This window comes from Danio rerio, chromosome 5 (genome assembly GCF_049306965.1).
Source record: "Danio rerio strain Tuebingen ecotype United States chromosome 5, GRCz12tu, whole genome shotgun sequence".
NCBI lineage: Eukaryota > Metazoa > Chordata > Actinopteri > Cypriniformes > Danionidae > Danio > Danio rerio.
Genome location: NC_133180.1, coordinates 62995877 through 63018445, shown reverse-complemented (window position 1 = coordinate 63018445; position 22569 = coordinate 62995877). Strand labels below are relative to the sequence as shown.

Sequence of the window (22569 nt, the reverse complement as noted above, 5' to 3'; positions counted from 1 at the left end):
CTAAAAATACTATAGTTTTGAAAAGCATCTTAATGAGTGCATCTGTTGCAGGAATGATCTCTGACATGGCACAGCCACACATTAAGACAGCCTTCTTTTATTACACTCAATCACAGTTAACACTGATATGATATGACAGACATGATTTGGAATGTAAACACTCAATTGTCCTGGTCTGCCGTCAGACCTCACAGTCAATGTCCACTTCCACAGATGACAGAACGGAGAGAGTTTGGTGCAACTTTCATCCTGAAATGCTGAAGCAGGCCTGAACCAACGGCTCCAACAGGACGAATGAAGAGCAGTTCATGGCTCTGGATGATAACACGTGAGATCTGGTTTGGGTCTGCATTCGTGGAGAAACAGTTCATTGTCCCAGATCAAGAATGATGTCATAACAAATAAGGGACATTAAGTCCTTAAAGGGTCGTCTAAACAGAGCTCTTCTGAAACGCTGCAGAGAAGCCAGAGCAGGAATAAAGAAAACGAAGGCATGGAATGAAGCAGAGAGAATCGGGATGATGGGTAAGGCATCCATGCTCTGTGCTGGATCTGATGTCTACATAAAGGCCAACACTGCATGGCTTCATAGCAAAGATGGTCAAAAACAAACACTCACTCGCTCACACTTAAACACAATCACACACACATACGAGCACAGAAAGAGCAGGAACATCTCGGAAGCAAATGAGGAAGCACGGCAGGAAAGGAGACGGATGGAGGAATGCAATGATGGAAAAGAGCAGGAATGGCAGGTCAGGCCTGCGGTCTCTTCCGCGTGTGTTTGGGTCGCCTCGGTTTGAGGATGACGTATCTGCTGTAGGTGTTGTATTGCTCAGACAGAAACGGGATAAAAAAGGCCCTGAGAATTCTGGAGGACCTGTGTGGGAGAGACATGGCAAAAAAATAGAGTAAGGACCACGAAGAGGGAAAAAAGAAAAAAAAAAAAGAAAAAATTCGCAAACATGAGGCAATAACATATGCAGAGATGTTTGGATTGGACATTTCATCACAATAGGCCTGACACAAATAGTCTTCGGGCCAGGACACACCAAGCTGAAATTGGGCTTGGTCAGGGAGTATCGGCCCTGCTAGTTTATTTGGCGTTTACCACACTTGGTTTCTCTTTGGGTTAATGTCTTGTTGGGAAAAAGGAATCTATTTTAAACATTTTTGTCTTCTTTTGATTAAACAATTGTTTTTATATTGCTTAAAGGTGATATATTAACTGAACTTCTACAGTTGATGTGATATGCTTTGCATACTAATGAAGCATTTTTGCAGAAGTAGATGAAGCTGATAGAAATGCAAAGGCCTGATTGTCCAAAATGAATTTGAGCTTTGCAGCTAAACTTCCTGTGAGTAGAAATGTGTTGAAACTGAACACAGAATTTATGCAGTTGAGGAGGCTTGTGCTTTTAATGTTGAGCAGAGAATTTGTAGAAAAAGAGGACGTACGTATGGGTGCGGCCAATGGAGAAATGGAGAATAATTGACAAGTGACAAATTTCACTAAACTTCACATGTAAATATCAGCTGCCTATAAAAGTCAGGAAATGGAAGTTGTTGCGCGCCTCCTCAATGTAATTTTTGCATTGCATTGAGGATAACAGAATTCTGTGAATCAAATTATTCATTTGTATCCAATAAATTAAGGTTAAACAAATAGAATTGATTAATTATTCCAACAGTCTGAGTGAGTTCAGCATGTAGAACTGGCTGTCAACTGTAGAGTTTTCTCTGATTGGTTCGTCAACATCGAATCAAGTGCAAGAACAAAAACTAAAGTGACATTCCGAAGTAAACAATTTAAGTCAAGAGGGAACACAAAGAAGCCGGCTGTAATTTAGATAAAGGTCTCAAATATTTGCATATTATATGGATTATTAGATTATCAGACATATTTGCCCAACTGAATCCCTCCACAGTGAGTGACAATTAATGTGATTTTAGTATTAATACACTTTGTGCGCATTTCATCTTCTGATTTCCCTTTGTAAAAAACAAACAAACTAATGCTTCCCATGCAGAAAGACACATCCTCTCATGCAGGCTCAGAAAGCGCACTCTTGTTTTAGTTTCTGCTTGGTGTTGTTTGGTGAAGGCTTGTTGTAAGCCGGCCTTTAGAGGCGAGATATTTACAGATTTATTTCTTTTAGGGACTTGGAGATTCATGCTTTTATATTTTCTAGGATTGAAAACTGTAATGCATTTCATGACAGAATCAGCCAATCAATTCTCTCAAATTTACAGATTTCCAAATTGGACAACAAAAAAAGACAGAGTATACAGATATCCTTTTTAAAATATTTATATTATTTTAACTTCTTGGATAAAATACAGTTTTTCCCCCAGTTATTTGTGTATTGACCTAGCTTATTAAGCACTTTGGTCAACTTTCATGTTATTGTCAGAGTTTCAGTAATTTTCCCATTTCAAAGCTTGACAATTCTGCAGTTACATGGTATACTACGACCAATGGAAAAGCTTCTATTTTCTGGCTAGGAACAATATTCTCATTGTAGCGTAATAATCAAGGGACTTCGCAGCAGGCGCAATGATATTACACAGCACTGTTGCCTAACTGGGAACTATTTTCTAGCGCTAGATACTATTTTCAAGCAGCAGCAAATATTTCATTGCTAATATTTTTTACTGCAAATTTAACTTGGCATGAAAATAGACGTGCAAGACTAAAAATAACAGTTGCTATGTTATTCTTTATAGTTTTACAAATACTACGTTTAAATTATTTAAAATGACATTTTAATGTTACCTATTAGATATAATACATTATTTTATTAAACCAAAAGAACTATTTCTACACATAGAAGCTTTTAGAGGACACAAACCTTACAAATGTTTTGAAATACAACATCTGAACAATGTCTTTAGGTTTTGTTCCCGTAGTACAAGCAATAAATAAATAAATAAATCAGACTTGTGGATATATTAAAAAGCAATGCACATCTTAGAAGTAATGGCCATTGCTTTCTAATAGTTCAACAGCCAGTCATCAGTTATTCCTGACTTGTGCTATGAAACTTTTGAATGCTTGATTCTGTCGCCCTCTGTAGCATTTTATATGTAAGGCTCTTTAAAATGGACTGTTTGTATAAAGACATTTTGACAGTGTGGATTATTTCTTTCACCAATTGGTTACATAACTGCCTTTCAAAAAAAAGTTAAAGAATTTTGTTTCTTTTCGGGCACATCTGAAGCTTTTATGTTTTAATTTGATCAAAAATCTCACTGCTTAATACATCAGAAAATTTTATCCAAATGATCCTTTCAATTTACTGTCAAAAATATGCAAATTTAGAATTTTTATAAACCACTAGTAAGCACAAGATGACAATGTCATAAAATAAATAATTACTAAAAATTTAACTAAAATCCACTCTCTTTCAAATTGACTTTGCTATTTTGATCTTGGCAATAAACACACCCTAAAATAATTACTGATAAATTAGGTCAAGGGTATTCTGTCTTGGGATGATCAAACATCCAGTGTCAAAACAATTCATGAGGAGAGCTTGACTATGATGTTGTAAGTATCTTAGAAAGGACAAGAGTTCCCTCTAGTGGATAAGCACACACCCCACCATTTTAATGACCCTTTACAGCAGAACTCATTTTCTCTGAGTGAATTGCCCACAAGAGTCTCTTGGGTTTGCACTTATTTTGAAAAACTCTGCATACTCTACATCAGTGGTTCTCAAACTGTGGTACGTGTACCACTAGTGGTACGCAGGCTTCCTTTTAGTGGTACGCGGAGAAATGAAATATGTCAAGTACATGCTACACACAATTCAAAATTTATCAAAAATGATGTATATAAAATGCTATATATAACATATAGCCTAAATTAGGTAATCTGCGACGTTTTATTTTAACTGTGCAGAGTTGTAGCTGCTTTACTGGGCCTACTACGCTACTGTATTTCTATACTGCTTATTTTTGGTGGTACTCGGAGAGACAATTTTTTTCTGAGGTGGTACTTGATGAAAAAAGTTTGAGAACCGCTGCTCTACATAATAAAAGACTTGCCTGGTAGAGTCTAGAAAAGGCTTGTCAGCAATAACGCTCCACTCCTCTTTGTTCGTGGCATATCGTGGTTCACGAGGGGCTTCAGTTTCTGTTGCCAGATCCACCAGATAATGACACTGCTTCAAATCTACCTGAAGAAAGCCAGGCAACAAGGACATATCCATAAGTATTTCATATAAATCTACAAAACCGACATGACCTATGCAAGTAACGCTGAAATTACATTTTCTGTAACTTACGAAGAAAAGCTATTATTCAGACATACTTATCATAAATTAATTGAAATTAAAACAACAATGAACTCTAAGGGCCCTATCCTACACCCGGCGCAATACTTGTTTGGTAGTTTCAGCTTGGCGCAAGAGTCGTTTTGAGGCGTTGCGCTACGCGGTTTAAATAGCAAGTGCATTAGCTCTCATATGTGCGTCCATAGGCGTTCTGGTCTAAAAAGGGAGGCGTTCTGAGGCGCACTGCTGGCGCGTCGCTATTTTGAGAAACTAAAACAGATTTTTTATTAGACCAAAACAAATTCCGGCGTAGAGTTGCGCCTTGCTTATACACTGCTTAATACGCACAATAGAGCAATAGGCAAATATCTTTACATATGAAAAAATTTTAATATTAAGGATATATATAGAATATAATAAGAATAGATATAGGATATAAATATAAAGGATTAAAATATTACAAAACATACTATTTTTTAGCCTACATAAATATGAAAAACCACAGCTTTTATGTCTTCTTCATCTCGGGAGGCTTTTTCAGTTCATTCATAACAATTTGCTTTTGTATAATGTTATTATTATTAGCAGTATTATTTATTATATCCATATTTATATTTGTTTTATTAAAAACAAGCTTAGATTTGCCCACCTGCCAGGTTTTAGACCATAAGGGGCAGAGCATGTGTGTTAGGATATAACTCAGGTTTTTGAACACACTTCGTTAATATTGTGTATTTATTCGTTTGCTGGAAATTAGAACAAAATTTAGAAATAGTTTTGAAAAGAATATTTGCGCTTAACAAACGCAATTAATTATTTATAGACTAATTGATGTCTGTGCGTAAAGGTTTCCCTATCCAAGAGCGAAAGTGAAAGTAGATCCATATCTCTCATTCTCACGCCTTAGATGCTCTACTTAACAGTTTTCTGTTAAAAAAAAAACAAACTGTTAACTGTTTGCTAGTGAAATGCTCAGTTTTTCCACTTAGACTTACTTTACAGTACGTCCTGTAAATAGCGAATGCGCTTATGGCGCGACGCAGCTGGCTCTTAAAGGGAATGGGAGATGAGACTCTAAGTGGTTTGTTTTCAAAACACACCTTCAACTCATTAAGAAAATAAACTCAACCCTTTTAGACCATGCGCCGCGGCGCAAAGCGGATTTTCCCATCCTTAAATTAGCAAAAATGCGTTCTGACACGCCCTGAAAGCGTTTACGCCTTGCGTTTTGCGCTCTGCGCATGGTCCGTCAAAATAGAGCCCTAAATCTGCTAACCAACCATAATTCCTTAGAATTTAAAAATCAGCTTGAAAAAGTCATGATTTATAAGTCAACTACTCAATGAAAAAGAAAACATGTAAACAACCCTCTAAAAGACTTCTGTCATTTAAAACACAAGGGAAACATAAATAAATATTATAAAAGTATAATGTTATAGTTCTGAACTATCATTTATTTTTATTATTATTACTATTTGATTTATTTTGAAAGCACTGTCCTTTTCAGCATACACACTTTTTATAATATTTTAACAGGTTTACACTTGTGGTATACACATGTGGTATAAACACTCAAAACATTCTTTTAAAGACATTAAGATGTTTCAAAATGACAAGAACTCACTGTCTGAGGACTGTTGAGCTTGATTATCAATATCCGCCTCAGATAAAACATTTCATCTCACTTTAAAATAGCAAATGCAAAACAGAAACCTGTTTATGTTTGTGTACTCACGTATCGTGATGTCTCCTCAAGATTCTGATCATTCATGTCTGGTGGGATGATCCAGGTGGCATCAGGACCCATGGCATATGGCTTAGGTAACTGACCCCTGAATTCTGACTGGATAAACTGTAGGTGCCAGCTGTAATGTATGGTACAGTTAGTATAAACTATGAACCTACACTACTGTCTAAAGTATTAAGGTGGACAATAATTTTAATATAATTTTACTATGAAGTCTTATATGTGTAACAACGGATGCATTGATTTAAAATATTCTAACAATTTAAGAGTTTTAAGAAATATTTAAAATAAGTAAATATTAAATTAGGAATGCACCGATATGGATTTTTTGGTTGATACCGATAATCAATAAATCCGTAGATTTGGAGGACGATAATCCATATATTAGCCGAAAATATAAATATTTTTACATTTTATATTTTGGTACGTTAAATAACTAATTTTATTTTAAAAACTTCATAAAAGTTTTAACTGATCTTAGAATAGCCTACTCAAAGCAAAAAAATGAATAAATTAAAAAATGCAAGGTGATTATTTTCACAATTTTACATAAATCAGCCGGACAAAATAATTTCCTTTTCTTCACATAGCAAATTAGCAAGCAACTTGACTCTTGCATAAAATTATAGGTTAATTAACAAAACGGGATTTATCAGCAAACAAATTAAATATATTTTAAATGAGATGAAAACGAAAATGAAAGAACTAAGGAGTGTTCTCGAATAAAGTGTTACAGTAATGTACAATTGGTAGTCATTTGACACTTATTACCACACTCCTGCAAGATGCTCTCATGCTTACAAGGCAGGCAGTTCTGTACAATTACATAAAAATTGCAAAAATATCTGCCTAATTTTGACTTCAAACCGATAACGATAACATTAAAAATAGCATTTTTCGGCCGATATCGATATGGCCACCGATATATTGAGCATCTCTATAATTAAAAAAAAAAAACTTTAAATATATATATATATATATATATATATATATATATATATATATATATATATATATATATATATATATGAAATCAGAATTATTAAATACCCTGAACTTTTTTATTTTAATTTTATTATTATTATTAATATTATTAAAAACTGCTTTTATTTTAGCTAAAATAAAACAAACAAGACTTTCACCAGAAGAAAAAAATATTATCAGACATACTGTGAAAATTTCCATGCTCTGTTAAACATCATTTGGGAAATATTTTAAAAAGAAAAGTAATTTTAAAAGGGGGCTAATAATTCTGACTTCAACTGTATATTAAATATATTTAAAGTTATTTATTCTCATGATGACAAAGCTGTATTATTCCAGTCTTTCTTGTCAAAAGATTCTTCTGAAATTCTTCTAATCAAGAAAGCATTTGTTCTTGATAATAATAATAATTGAATAACAAGTTAAGAAAACCGAATTACTTTGAAACAGAAATGATTCCAATAAATATCTTTGCAATTACTTTTAGCTACATTCTTGTCAATTAAAAGTGTTGATAATATTAAAAAGGTAGATTATATTTATGTACAGCCTTTCACAATTGAATTAAAACTCACTTGTTAGGCAGGAAAAAGCTGCTGGGAAAGCGGTACCACTCTTTCCCGACACAAACATTGACCAGTCTTCCCTCTGGAACGGTGTGGATTGCAGGATCTTTAGCAATGCGATGAAACTCTGGGTACAAATCCAGCGGAGCATGATAGCCTTTAAACACACAGCAAACCCTCGTGAGACAGACATCATCAGACGAATGTATATTTTTTTTTAATCACTCTATTAATCAACTTCATCTGCCAGCTAAATTCACCAGCTTTACCTTAGTGACATATTTCAGTTGAGTTCCCCAAAAGGTACTCTCAGCCTGGTCTTAAATGAGCCTTTACATGATCTGTTCTTACCTCTGAATAGGGCCACAGATCGAGACAGCGAGAGCACTCCAAACAGCAGCACAGAACCCAGAGCCAGCCAGTTGGAGGAGATAGTGTAGTGCTCCAGACGATAGCGTTGGAAAATGAAGTGATAGCACTTCTACACAGACAGAAAACAACATTAAAAGGACAACATAGTAAAATATCACAAATTCAGTCAAAATCAATATTAATTCATTTTTCTTTTCTTTTCAAATTTTGTTTAAAAAAGCATTGATTTATTTTTTTCTGTATTTTCTATAAATTGTTTTTCTTCTGGACAAAGTCTTTTTTTTTTTTTCGGCTGCAATAAAAGTTACAATGTTTTTTTTTAACTATTTTAATTCAATATTCTATTCAATATTATTAGCTCTCTTAAGCAATATTTTTTTCCGATAGTCTACAGAACAAACTACTTTTATACAATAACTTACCTAATTACCCTAACCTGCCTGGTTAACCTAATAAACCTAGTTAAGCATTTAAACAGCACTTTCAGCTCAATTCTAATATCCTGAAAAATATCAATTTGAATAATATGTGCTGTCATCATTGCAAAGATAAAATAAATCAGTCATTAGAAATGAGTTTAGTCTTTACTGTTATATTTAAAAAAAATCTTCTTGCTGTTAAACAGAAATTGACAAAAAAATATATTAAAATTAAATCTTTAACGAAGCTTAATAATTCTGACCTCAACTGTGTACACAACACTGGCTATAGAAGTACTGTTGCCTGTGTTTTTTTTTACATGAAATAATGGTGTACTAGATATTCTCTGAAAAAGCAGAAGCTGGTGGACACTAAGATCAATACTTTTATATAGCATCGATGCGGTAAAGTGATTTAAAGTGACAATAAATGTTATCTGAATGCTCTTCTTTTAATTTTTTAATAATTTAAACCATTTATTCCGGATTTTAACACACAAACACACACCACAAAATAAAGAGCTGGTTTTAACAACTCTAATAATAAATGTTGATCTGAAGATCATGAATGATGCTGAAAATTCAGCCTTACCACAACAATATTACTACTGTAGGCCGAAAAAAAACTAATTTATATGTAATTTACTATATTATAAATGCACTATTGTTTGAGTTCTTTGACTAGATCTATGTTAACTAACAGGATACATTTTCTCACTATTTACTCAACCCCAATGTATTCAAAACCTTTATGAGTTTCTTTTTTGTTGGACACAAAATAAAACATTTAGAAGAAAGCTGAAAACCTGTACCTATTGACTTCCATAGTAGGAAAATCAAATACTTTTGAAGTAAATGGTTTCCAGCCTTCTTCAAAATATCTTCTTTTGTTCTAAAGAAAGAAACTAAAACATTTGGAACAAGTCAAGGGTGAGTAAATAATGACAGAATATTTAGTTTTGGATGAACTCTCCTATTAAGGACAGCTTGAACATTCCAAGCACATTTTCTCTTTTGTATTTTTAAACCTTAATGAGCAAAAGAGCCTTTTTTAAGATACATTATCATAAAATAACACTTAATACATTCATATATTTTTAGAAATTTATTTTGAAAATTCATATCTTCGAACCTAATTGCAAATAAAACCAGTCTTGTATATTAATATATTAAAACAATCAGCACCATAATTTCACATCAGCAAAAAAAAAAAAAAAAAAGTAATCAAGCAAATGAAACCTGCAATGAGGAGAGCGCCACTGCCCCGCACAGACAGATGAGCGGGTAGATGGGAAAAAGAAAGCGTTCCTCTTTATGCGGGCGAGTGAAGAAGACCAGCATCCACAGGTACATTGGAGACAAAGTTAACCAGTACGGCCGGCCGAGGTTCTGAACTGCAAAACAGTATAAATATTTAATAATTTCACATATAAATATAGGCTATATTTATACTGCGTGCAGACATCATATATTTTATATGCATCAATAATCTACTGTGCTGGTTATTTGTTTTTTAATGGTGGGTGGTACACGCCATTCATTTGAGCGAAGGTAATTGGGCAAAACGAGAATGAATTTAAATGGCTAGTCTGTCACACACACACTCAAAAAAAGAAATTGGCACTTGCTCTGTGAATATTTGTGTGATATTTATATCGCTTTCATATTGCAGCCTTTTGCGATTTACAAAATCGCAATGGTTAAGGTACTGATTATGATTAGTTTTTTCCAATTGTTTACACACATTTTCTGAAAGCATGCCTCGTATTGTCAGAACTATACACACAATTCACAAAACACACACACATTGGGCAAAACTCTTCAATTGTTCTGCAAAATCTATATTTACAATCTACACTACACTCTACATTGAAAAAATTTGATTTTTTCTCAAAATGGTATTTTGTTTTCAAATGACAAACACAAACCATCAGATAAATGGACATTCATAAGATCAGTTGAACACTGATGTGCTTAATGTAAAACACTATGACCTCTTCTTCTCCATTGTTCATAATGCCTTTTTTGTTCAGTGTTACACTTACTACAGACAGTAGGCCTACAGAAATGCATTGTAAAATATTTTAGAATATTGTTTTTATACAAAACAAACAGATACCAAATATATTTTACTGTATTTTCCCCACAAATACAGTGTACACAGCGTTCATCCCAACCAATACAAAGTTGCAGATAACGTGGTCTAAATACCATCAACAGAAGTATTTACTGAATACAGTTACAGTAAAAAAAAAACAGCTATACTATCCTTTTTTCTGTTTTCCAGCCATGAAAAGCATCAACTTCTATAGCTTGGAGAAGGGGTATGCATGTGTGGATTTCGGACACTTTACATCCCCAGTCAAAAAAAAAATCCTCAAAAGGTTTGAGGATTGGAGAATTTAGAGGGAGATAAACAACTAAAAACATGGGTGGGCAGTGAACCAGTTATGAACCAGATGAGCTCTGATTTCTAAATTGCAATTCTGTGTGAAAGGTGTTTACTAATGTGATGAGTTTGTATGCAAAGTAGGGCAACTGACTTTAAAACTGTGAAAGACAGTGTGTTCCTTGTGAAAACAAGAGATTTTCTGCATGAAAATTGTGCCAAATGCAGAGATTTGGGTGTTGTGTTTTGAAAAAAGTGTTTTTTAAACCTGCAATTTAAGTGTAAAGCAGGAATTGTGCTTGTAGTTTAGCAGAATTGTTTCAGGGGGTTGGTGCATCAGTTACATGTTGTAGTCATTGTGTCTGAAATACAAGTAATTGTAAACAATTGGAAAAAACTGTAATTGCACAGCCCTAACTGGTACCTATCGACTTCCATAATAGTAAAACAATTACTATAGAATTAAACAGGTGCCAGCTATCATTCACTCTTCCTTGTGTGATTTTAAACCTTACCGTCTGTTCAGCTTCCAGGGACAAATGATTATGGAAGTCAATAGGTGCCAGCAACCAGCCAACTAGTCAAAAAAACAGTTAACGGAGGCAGAATTTTCTTTCTTGAGTGAAATATGGCTTAAATAAAACAAGTGAAAAACAGAGTTTTTTCATACCATTGAATCTTTGAAGCAGTGCCTCCATAAGCGCCGTGAGAGGAAGAGAAAACAGGGCCAACACAAACACAATGTTGAAATTAAGAAAACCATTCACAAAGTAGTAATGCCAGGGCTCTGTGCCTGTAGGACAAAAGTAATGGAAATGCTTAAACATTGGTCACAGATGCCATCTAATGGCAGCTTGAAGAATTATTTGCACACTTATTCGTAGATGACTTAATATCATTTTTTTAATGTATATACAAAAGATTTGAAGTGTACCATAGAGATCTGGCCCATGAGGAGTAAATACATTGTACAGTATTATATTCAGAGGAGCAATCACCAGCTTGCCATAGTAGTAGCTGTCTACTATAACCACAGGGACCTAAAAACATATAATAATGATGATGATAAATGTTATCATGTCAGCATAATAAACAGCTTTCAGATCTTTTTTTTAATAGAAACAAGGGGTTAGTTCACTCACAAATTTAAATTACCTCACACTGATTTTAAACCTTCGAGATTCTTTTTTCTCTTCGACCTCCATAGTACTATTACTATTGAAGTCAGTGGCTGCCAGAAACCAGCATTTTTCTAAATATGTTCATTTGTGTTCAACAGAAAAAAGAAACTCAAACAGGTTTTGAACAAGTGAAAGGTAAGTAGATGATGACAGATCTGTCATTTTTAGGTGAACTATTCCTTTAATGAAGTCAGATCAAAATGACACAAAAACAAATCAGCCACATAAAAAAAAACAGAGAAATCAATGAGTTTGCTAACCAGAAAGAGCAGCAATGCCACTAGTGTCCACATGATAAAACTCTTCCATTTCTTCTTCAGCCACAGAAGGTCAAAGGCAATGGGTATCCTGCAAATAATGTAAAGTAAACTTACTTTTGTGAGTGAATAAATGCTACAAGTAGGGTTGTAACAATATACCGGTATGACGGTTTACCACGATTTGAACGTGCACGATTATCATACCATGAACAATTGTATATCAACGGTTTTAACCCTTAAAGACCGAGACAGCCACCCGCGTCTAAAAATAATTATTGCTCTTAAATGTTTAATAACTTTTGATCCACTGATCCGATTCATACAATTCAAAGATTGGCATAAAGAAGAGAATCTCAGCTTTCCAGTGATGTATCACATAACATTCGCGGACTTTCAGAGGCTCCGGAATCAGTGCGGTTACGTCATCAACATTTGACAACGCTGATTTGACAAAGAAACGCTCGTCACTGTGTCTCCGGACAAATCAGACATGATACATTGATGCATTGTCCCTCCTCCATGCCCAGATTGGTTCAAACTCGCTATATCACAACCAATAAGCATAGGTTTCGCTTTTGTTTGTGGACCAAGCTTTTTGAACAACACGGAATGAGAGATACATACATTTATGCGCGGCTAAATAAAACGCAAAAAAAAAAAGTTTTGCATGAAATAATTCTCATACTAAGTACTTTTGCATGCACAGCAGCACAGAAACATGGCAAAACAGTGACACAGCAAAGACGAACTGCTGCTCTTGCTGTTTTCAAAAGACGCAAATGAAGATGCAGCTGTTTGTTTGCATTGCATACAACCATATCCAAATCCATGCTGGCACATAGAACCTAAGGATGTTCCATATTGAATCTAGTTTCGTTATGTAACTATTTATAGTATAGTAAATATTTATATCTATTTTTTACTGAGGATTTGCACCATGTTTATTTGGACTTTATTTGGACTTTGACACATTATTTATTATTTTCTTATTTTTTTATTTGTTCATTGTAAGTGGTGTTGTTTATAGTAACTAAAAATATATTATTTGGAAAAAGTCAAATTTGCTTCACTGTTCTATTATTTTGTAACATTTGTAACATACCGTATACCGCGAAACCGTCAAACCGTGGTATTGTTTTAGACGATTATCATACCGTGAAAAATTCATACTGTTACAACCCTAGCTACAAGCCATTTTCATTTAATAGGAGGAACAGCAGGATAATTTATGGATAAAACTGAAAATAACATAATTTAATGACCAACACTTTTCATAACTATGTTTTTTTTAATTTTTAGGAAAATAAAGGAGTAGATCAGATTGTTGATCAGATATTCAAGAACCATTTCATAGTTGGTATTTATGTTCACAACTGCTGTTGGTTTTCTAGAACATATAAAACATTTTTTGCAAAATTCTTTCATTAATAGAAGGCTTAAAAGAACTGCTTTTTGTAACAAAAATGTCTTTACTGCGATTAATTAGTTTTTTTATTTATTTATTTATTTAATTAATATTTGATTGATTTTATAAATTTTAGGAATGAAATAATTTAGTATTAAATAAAAACTATATTTATAGTTAGACCAAAGAACTCTGCATTTATATATTAACTGATGTCCATATAATGCTATGTTAACATATTAAAAGCGTTTATTTTCAATATCATCTCTACTAGCAGTGGACCAAAACTTAACACACAGACCAATTTTCCCAGAGTTTCAGTTCAGCAAATATGTGATAACCAAAAACAGCAAAATAATTGTTAATGACAACGGTGAACTATTTATTTTATACAAATAAACACATATTTTAATATAAACAGTGTCAAATGCAATTTTGTGGCTGATTATAAAAAGGATAGATGTTTTCTATAAAGAACTTGACATTTTCTTACCCCAGCAGAGCACTGAAGGGCCAGCCCACAATGGCCCCTGCTGCGACACCCAGCACAGCCAGACTCGGACGCCCCTGAAACCAGCCAGTCATAGCTACCACTGTACTGTACATGCAAAAAGTACTTGGCAGGAAAGCTGCATATTAACACAAAAGCAAACACATTAAGATGCAATTTATACATACAATTGTGAAAAACAATAAATGGTGGCCACTAAAATCATATAATAATTATCCTGTGATTAACCAGAGGCATGTTGCTTAAAGACAGTTTGGGTTTTTACTTAGATTAAGCAAACTTTAAGCTATTCTGGTTCAAGAAGATGGTTGGTTTAATTGGATTTTGTGGCCATAGTAACTTAAACTACACGGCTAATCTGATGCAGAGCAAGTTTTTTTCTGGGTCAAGAGATAGTGAACTAGGGCTGGGCGATTTGGCCTAAAATCAAAATCTTGATTAATTGAACATTTCAGTAATATTTTTATTATTTTATTTATTTATTGTTGCATAGTTCACAGACAAGTTTTGTACAATAAATATGCTCACATATTACAAGTGAGATATTTAAATGAAGGGTGAATAATTTCATTTTAAAATAATTAAAGTAAAAACACACTATCTACTATGATTATTTATTGAACATCAACATAAAAAATCTGAAATTAAAACACACATTGCCTAAAACGAACGGTCACTTTTATTCTTATAAAAAAGTGAAAATAAATAACTTGCACTTCTGGAAACAAAATCAATCAATTTCAATGTTTTTCATATTAAAACTATAGAAAGCAAGCAGTATCTCTTCTAAATAAAATAACTCTTGTATATCCTGTCAACAACATTTTAACAGGTCATTTCTTGCATCTTCTGCAAGCAAATGTTTTGATTTAAAAAATAATTTTAACGTAATGGAAAATATGCCATCTCAAGGCATCTCTGGCACAGCTTCGTCAATGTAGTGCAAAGTAACACAATAGTAACAAAGAGCAGGGTCACATGACTCAACACAAAAAAAATTGACCTTGAAAAAGTGTTTTCAATTCATTCACACAGAATAATAGTGTCACCGCTCACGCAGTGCATTATGCTCAACTTACATCTGAATGATTTGAAAAGGCTAACTTCACTGCACTTGCAACGTGCCAGTGGAAACACTCCACAGGTGCTCATTTAAAGCGAGATTCTACATTTAAATGCTATGTTACCATCGTTTTCTTATTCCATGGTGCTTGACAGACATGCATTACTGTTACAGTACACTAGCATCTTGCATCCTTTGAAGTGCTGCATTTTTAGATGAGGTGTCAAGTTAAACGAACTTCAAATTTTACACAGTGCCACTCATCAGTGTCATTTTTAAAGCAGTAGACCAATCAAAAAAACTCAGATGGGGCAAGAGAAGGGCTGGGCGATTAATCTAAAAAAAAAAAGAAAAGAAAAGAACCATCAACATTCAGAACCTATAACTGCTAAAATTCTCCCGAGTCGTTTTTTTTCCAATAACTTTCGCTACCACATGTGGAGTCATGTGGCTCTGCTCTGTTTATACTTCGCTGTCAAACGCACGCGTATGGTTCGGCATACGCCTTGCAGTGGCTGACACTGGTACTGACGCACACCTCTCAAAAAAATGTAACTACACATCGCAACGTTACTTAGCGCAAGCAATGGGATTGTTCGGCTTCATAACTGTGATGAGTGTGGCCAACACGGAGAGCCACGGGACAGCAGCGAACCTGTTGGAGAAAGTGTTTACAAGTATGGCTAGGGTTTACCGATGTTGACCAATTTGGCATTGTACGATGTCTAATATAAAACATTGCAATGGACGATGGCATTGTCGTCGTAGGGGCGGTGAATTAATTACATATGAATAATTAACTTATTTATAACAAATTAATTATTTGTGGCCTACTGTTTCAACTATCTGACCTGCATGGCCTTCGTTTTACCCACAATCAAATCATAAATAAAGATAAGTTAAACTCAAATTGCCACCTGTCAATTACTTTTAGGCAGAGTGATCAGTGTCGTTATAATGGCGTCGACAAGATTGGTTGATAAAAAAGGTGCACAACAAACTAAGACTTATTAGTGTAAGCAGGGCAGCGTGAATTTTTCACGAGCAGGTTGCTGCTACGACTCAACCCTAAGGCCAATTTATACTTCTGCGGCCACTTTGCAGCCACATCTGATCTCTGGTCAAGTAGGATGATGGACCCACTCATGAGCCTTACAGTACTTTGCACTATATTGACTTTCAACTATGTTTATTTTTGCATTGTTAATTCATCATAGTTCTTGATAATGATATCTCTTAATCAACAGAGAAGTGAGTTGCACTAAAACACTTTGAAGATACGACTTAAACTGACGCTCTCATGTTTCCTGTGATAAGTTGTTTGCTGCACATGTCACACTGTCAACTGCAAGCAGTCCAAGGTCAATCACAAAAAGCTAACAGTGAACATTTATTGTAAAAAAACCTAACCTGATCTTAACCAGGTTGGATTTGTCAACCCAAAACTTAATCTGCAACTCGTTTTGTGAAACAGTCTCAGATAAACACACATACCTGTACAACCAATTAGCTCACCTGCAGAGGAGCAGAACATCCCTGCACTCAGGACGAGGAACGCCAGCAGAAGCCGTCCCACATGTAGGCCAAATTTCTTACACACAGCCCTAAGAGAAAACCAGATCTTTAGACCAACCCATAGTGTAAAAAAAGCTGTTTTAGCCCAGTGCCAATGTAGGTGCCATATGCAGCATGCTTCACTTACTTATAGAAGTAGAGCTCACACACACAACAGCCAAACGCTAACATGCAGCGCAGGAAATAAAACACAAGGACCTGAAACGAAAGAATCCAAACAACAAACCAGATAAATTTGCGGTGAGAAGTTGACAAAGTATAGCTTTTACACTGTCAGATCATGCTGCCTAGAGGTGGAAGAAATGCATTTACCCAGCAATTACAACTATAAACTTTGATACTAGAGATAAAATGCTAATTATGAAAATATCATTTAAAAATGTCATTTAAAAGTTAGAGATCCCAGAAATGGCAATTAGCACTGTGAAACTTTTAATTACAAATGGCTAAACATGCTAAACATTCATTTTGAGGCCGGTGACAAGTTTACCTTGTTTGTCTGTAATATTTTGGCATGAAAGCAGGCAGGAAGGGCATGGAGCCAGAGATACGCATAGGAACGAATGGCGTAGGATGGGGAATACTCCCATGTCTGCATCCCTGTTCCATAGAGCAAGTAGTGAGTCTGGCCAGCAAAAAAGGAAGAAACAAACAGCTTTTAAGAATCTTGCATGAATATTTCTTTGATTAACCAAATTAGTCATTTGACTGAATGAGGTTGAAATTCAGGAACTATAACGCATTGATTTGTTTTTCATCACTCTGTAGTTTGTCTGAGATCAAGAACATACATGATGCTTCTATTAAAGACAAAAGCACGCTCTTGAATTTGCACGACACATAGATATTGTGCTGGGTTATTAGATACTTCAGGACTACAACAGTGACCCAGATCGGGGCTCAACAACAAGGATTTGCTTTCCACTATTCCAGTTTGACCAGTAGTTCAGTTTAATACTTGTACAAATATATTTTGTGACAGCCCAATTATAATAAATCACCAATATTACGTTAGAGCACTTTAAAAAAATAAGAAATAAATAGCAGAATTATGTCCATATTATTTTCTTTAAAATAAAAAAAATCTAATTTAAAAAGATATTACTGAGTTTCCAAGTGGTTTTAATGCATTAAACATTCATAAATAATAATTTAATATTTATAGACCTCATTTTATCAATTATTATACACACACACATATATATAGACCATTTTAAGGAATGTAAACGATAACACTGGTCCCAACTTATTTATTTACATTTTAAATTTCTAGAGCTTCCAAAAATAAAAAAAAGAGTCAAATATTAATAATTATTGTTATGATAGTTAGTTTAAAACCAAGTTATTATTGAATTGCCTCTTACTACAGTTATGAAATAGTTTGACCAATGAACCTGTGACCACATTGAAATGGTCTATATAATGTGTGTACTTGTTTAAGTGGTTTATGAGAACACAAAATTGTATAATTACATAGCTATGACCTAGTTGCACTCTATTAAGGTGGTTTATGAGGACATGTCTTGTGTCCTTGTAAATCAAAATGTTTTTAAAAAAATCATTCTAAAGTTGCGGTCATACTAGGGTTTGTGTGTGCAAAATTCTGTCGTACAGCGCTGTGAAAAGGGGTGGGATTAAATACGATTATTATACATTAAAAAAAGAAAGCAATTGCTCCATGTTTTACATTTCTGTCCAGAGATGACATGTTTTGATCCTCGGTTGGTCTCACGCATTCAAGTGATGCTATTTCGCAGGTCAGAGTTCACAAAGCTTGAACTTTGCACCGCAGCAAACTGCGAAACTTAACGCATGACCCTGCGTTTCCGGTCTGACGCATTTGCGTGCATATGAATGGAAGTCTATGAGAGGAAAAGCCCAGTGTGACCGCAGCTTCAACAGGGTAAACCACAAACAAGTGTGTTTGTTTGCCTATTTTTCATATACGAGTGACATAAAATGGTGTTAAAATGACAATAATATTTTATATCGCAATATATTTTCAGGGTTTCTGCAGGTTTCACCAAGTTAAATTTAAGACTTAAGACATTTTTAAGAACATTATGAATTAAATTTGAGACACATAATGGACTAAAGGCTAAGGATTTTTTAAAAATAGCCCTATATATATATATATATGTGTATATATATATATATATATATATATATATATATATATATATATATATATATATATATATATATATATATATATGTAAATAAATGGATAAATCTAATATTTTACATTTTATTTCTTTGCAAAATATTTTAAATATTTTTTAAAAACAAGCTATACTTGTATTCATACGTTTTTTTTCCAACATAAACTTAAACAAGAAAAATAAACTAATGTTTTAAAAGTTTTAAAAACTAGAATAAACTAAATGTATGCACAACAATCTGTCCAGGTCAGTATCCTCAACAGTAAATACAGAGCACATTTAAACAAATGCTATTGTAAGGAAAATAATTAAACAATGTGATAAATAGAGTTTAAACTAAAATACATAAATATTGAATAAAATTAAATAAAAAGTTTAAAGTTTTATTGAGATTATTGTTAGTGATTGTATGGGTTTTGCTCAGATTTGTTAGCAATACATGAACAAATTAAGACCTGTTGATAAAATATTTAAGACCTACAACACACTGTTTCAGTAAATTTTAGACTTTAAGGGCTAAATTTTGGATTTTGAGATTTTAAGACATTTTAAGACCGCGCAGAAACCCTGATTTTGGTGTAATATATCATACAACAACAAAAATAGATATTGTGACAGGCCTAATCTCCCAGCTCTATCATATTCAAATAAGTAGAATTGAGGCAATAAGGCATGTTTAATCAACGGTACCAACACTCTATTGAACACTTTCCAGAACCATCCTTATTGCTGTTCCCTGAGAGTTCGACAAATAAAACTGAACCAGAACAACATGTAACTCACTGGCTCCCAGTAATTGAAGGTTTCATCGCAGTCAGATAGGTTACTGAGCAGTGCGGCACAGAAGCGGGCTGAAACCAGGCACTTGAAGGCTGTGGAGCCCTCAGGAGCCCAAACCTGACCTGCCTTACCGGATGACCTGTAAGAGAGAGGCGGGATACAGGAGCTAATGTGCTTATCTGGGAGCAAACTAATAAGCAATATGGGAACAAAGCATAAACAAGGTTGCCATTCGTTTATTTCAGATTTTCAACACAGTGTCAGTCTAAAAAGAGTCTCGTCCACAAACATAAATAACCAAAATATGAGGCCAATTTAATCAGACAAAATAACATCAATATCAGTGTCCTTTTTAACACATGATGTGCTGTTCAGCTAATGACAATGTAAGAAGATTAATAAAATGGACATGCGTAAATATGCTCAGTAACAAATAAACTGACTGACATGAAGCATAAAATCCCTTGCTAATGTACTCTTGATTATCGTGTGTTCACTTTTAAAAAAACGATCGTTATATAGAGCATAATAATATAGATGCGATGTGAGCGAATGAATGAATGAAACGCACCATGTTTGATCGTATAGCCTGGAGATTTTCGCATTTGTTTAATTTCCTGCTGATTTCCTGTTATTAAGAGTGTCTGTGGAAGTTTGATGTGTTTGCTATCTGCATTAATTCGAATATTGAGACAGCCTGACGTTAGCGAGTTAGCGAGCTGTCAACACTACAACATTAAATCGCACGTCAGCTGTACTGGCTGTTGGTTACTTACTCATTTCGGGGGTCACTGGACTTATTGTCCTCAGCACATTTGTCGTCTTTTGTGGCTCGGTTTTCAGGGGTAGGTGTGTTGTTCACGTTGTTGGCGTCCTGTTTGCTCCCCCGTCTGCTGCGCTGACGGAGACTCTTCGTCGCCATGTTTCTACTGGCTGTGCGTGACGTCATCGCTACACCGAACGATGGTCCGTCGAACAGGCTGACGGACTGTCATTAGTGCGCGGAGGTCAAAATATACCGCTAAGCATCGATATTCAGTAGTCTGTTATTAGGATTCGGTATGTATAGATTTTAGTTGTATATGTTCCTTATTCTTTTGAATTTTAGGTAAAGTTTACTTATGTTTCTGATTGTTTGTTATTGTTTTATTTTTGTCCAATTTGCTAACGTAGTTTTTTTATTTTAGGTCATTTTTGATCAACTGTCCCTTACGTTAACTCTTATAATTAATGTTGATAAACTTTTTTCATTGATTTAAATATGCCTATAACTAGTTAAAAGTAGAATAAATGTTTTAAATGTGATAAATGGTTAAACCCAGGGGTGTCCTGCCAAGTTTAGTTCCAACTCCAATCGGACACCTGGGCTAGGTGTGTTGACATCCATGCAGGTGTGTTGAGGCAAGCTAAAATCTGCAGGACACCGCTCCTCCTAGAGTTTGGACACCTCTGCTGTAACCTTTATTCTATTTCTAAAGTTTATTTACAAATAAAAGGTTTAATATACACAGACAATTAACTATTATAGTAATAAGCAATCTTCTTCTTCTTGCAAAGTTGTTTGAAATTATGACATCAGCTAAAACATACTGAATGATCACATAATAGTATACATTTTCCATAATGGTACACTGCTAAATGTTGTAAACCAGCTCTGTCCATTATTGTTACACTATTAATAAATAAAATTTTTCATTATTTTAATATTTGGACATGCATTTCTGCTAACTGAAATGTAGTTTACAATTAAAATATGTCCAGAAAAACAGAGAGAAAAAATGCTAAACTTTTGCAGGAAGATATTAACTCCGAAAAGGCAGACAACTCCGCTCTTTCTGTATCATACAAGACTAACTATTGTTTGCACAAAATAACATTCCAAAATATCATATTTGGTAATAAGTAAATCATCTTTGGTTATAAGAAAACCCATAGTTGAATTGTAAAGTTGTTAAAAAATTGTATAGTTGAATTTTTTTTTTTTTTGTCATTTATTGATTTAATTACAATTTATAAAATAAAAATTAAAGGCTGATGACTGATTTTATTTGTATGTTGTTGTTGTTTCTTTAACGCAACTATTAATTATCTTCTGTGAGTTATGAATAAAATATGGTCATTTAAATAGTTTAATAAAATTTATTTGAGTTTTGGAAATCACCAAGCGACCCCTTGTCGTTGTCCCACGACCCCCAGGGGGTCCCGACCCCCACTTTGAGAACTACTGCAATAAGTCACAATTTTTCTTAGAAAACATTTCTAAATGTGCTGTTGACATGAAATTTTCACAAGATGTTGATAACAACAAAAGAAATGCATATATGAAAAGAAAACAAATCTAATTGTTTCCAAATTAAGTCATGTGTAATAACATGAAATGAAAAAGTATTGAACAACTGAAGAAAGGGAGGAGTAGAAAGGCTGTGAAAGCCCAGATAGGTTGAAATCTCTCAGTAGTTATTTAGCAACCCTCTGCCCTTTGTCCAACATCTACACTAGCAGGATGATGAAGATGAAACTAGGGTGGATCTTTCAGCAAGACAGTAGCTATGTTTTCATCCAAAAATGCGAATGAACTTTATGCACAAAACTGGATTATCGCAAATAGACGTGCAGATAAAGCTGTTTCCATCCATCGAGTCAAAGAGAACAAAATCGTCACTTCCTGATTAACTGGCGCCAAATATCAACAGTAAAAATGGAATTTGCTGCAGTAGAAGCTGCGTTAATCTTTACTTCATCTAATAAATGAGATGCAAAATGTGCATTAAAATAGGTGAATGGAAACATAGCTAAAGATCCAAAACACACCTAAAGAAACTCTCAAATGGTTTTAGAAAAGAAAATCAAGCTGTAAAATTGCCCAGCCAATCACCTG

General features: G+C 34.2%; 1 protein-coding gene across 5 annotated transcripts; it reads right to left on the bottom strand.

Annotated features, from left to right (window-relative positions):
* Nucleotides 1-77: 77 nt before the first annotated feature.
* alg9 (ALG9 alpha-1,2-mannosyltransferase) lies at nt 78-20638 on the bottom strand. Of its 5 annotated transcripts, none has more exons than XR_012405785.1 (15): nt 20468-20622; nt 19695-19881; nt 17240-17374; nt 16877-16947; nt 16690-16778; nt 14094-14229; nt 12196-12283; nt 11689-11794; nt 11270-11547; nt 9605-9759; nt 7926-8055; nt 7584-7731; nt 6013-6142; nt 4051-4181; nt 78-880 (listed from the first exon to the last, which is right to left on the bottom strand). XR_012405785.1 is itself a non-coding variant. In NM_200625.2 (15 exon segments), coding segments are annotated over 15 exon segments (1848 nt in total). In that variant the 5' UTR covers nt 20614-20638; the 3' UTR covers nt 78-756.
* Nucleotides 20639-22569: the final 1931 nt, after the last annotated feature.

Excerpts from the sequence above, each read along its gene's own strand:
- alg9 (XM_009301841.5), bottom strand. The coding sequence starts at position 20,613 with ATGGCGACGAAGAGTCTCCGTCAGCGCAGCAGACGGGGGAGCAAACAG. Across the intron at positions 16,779-16,876 it reads TGTGAGCTCTACTTCTATAA|GGCTGTGTGTAAGAAATTTG; the intron begins GTAAGTGAAGCA and ends GTTTTCTCTTAG. Across the intron at positions 11,795-12,195 it reads TGGCATTGCTGCTCTTTCTG|GTCCCTGTGGTTATAGTAGA; the intron begins GTTAGCAAACTC and ends ATATGTTTTTAG.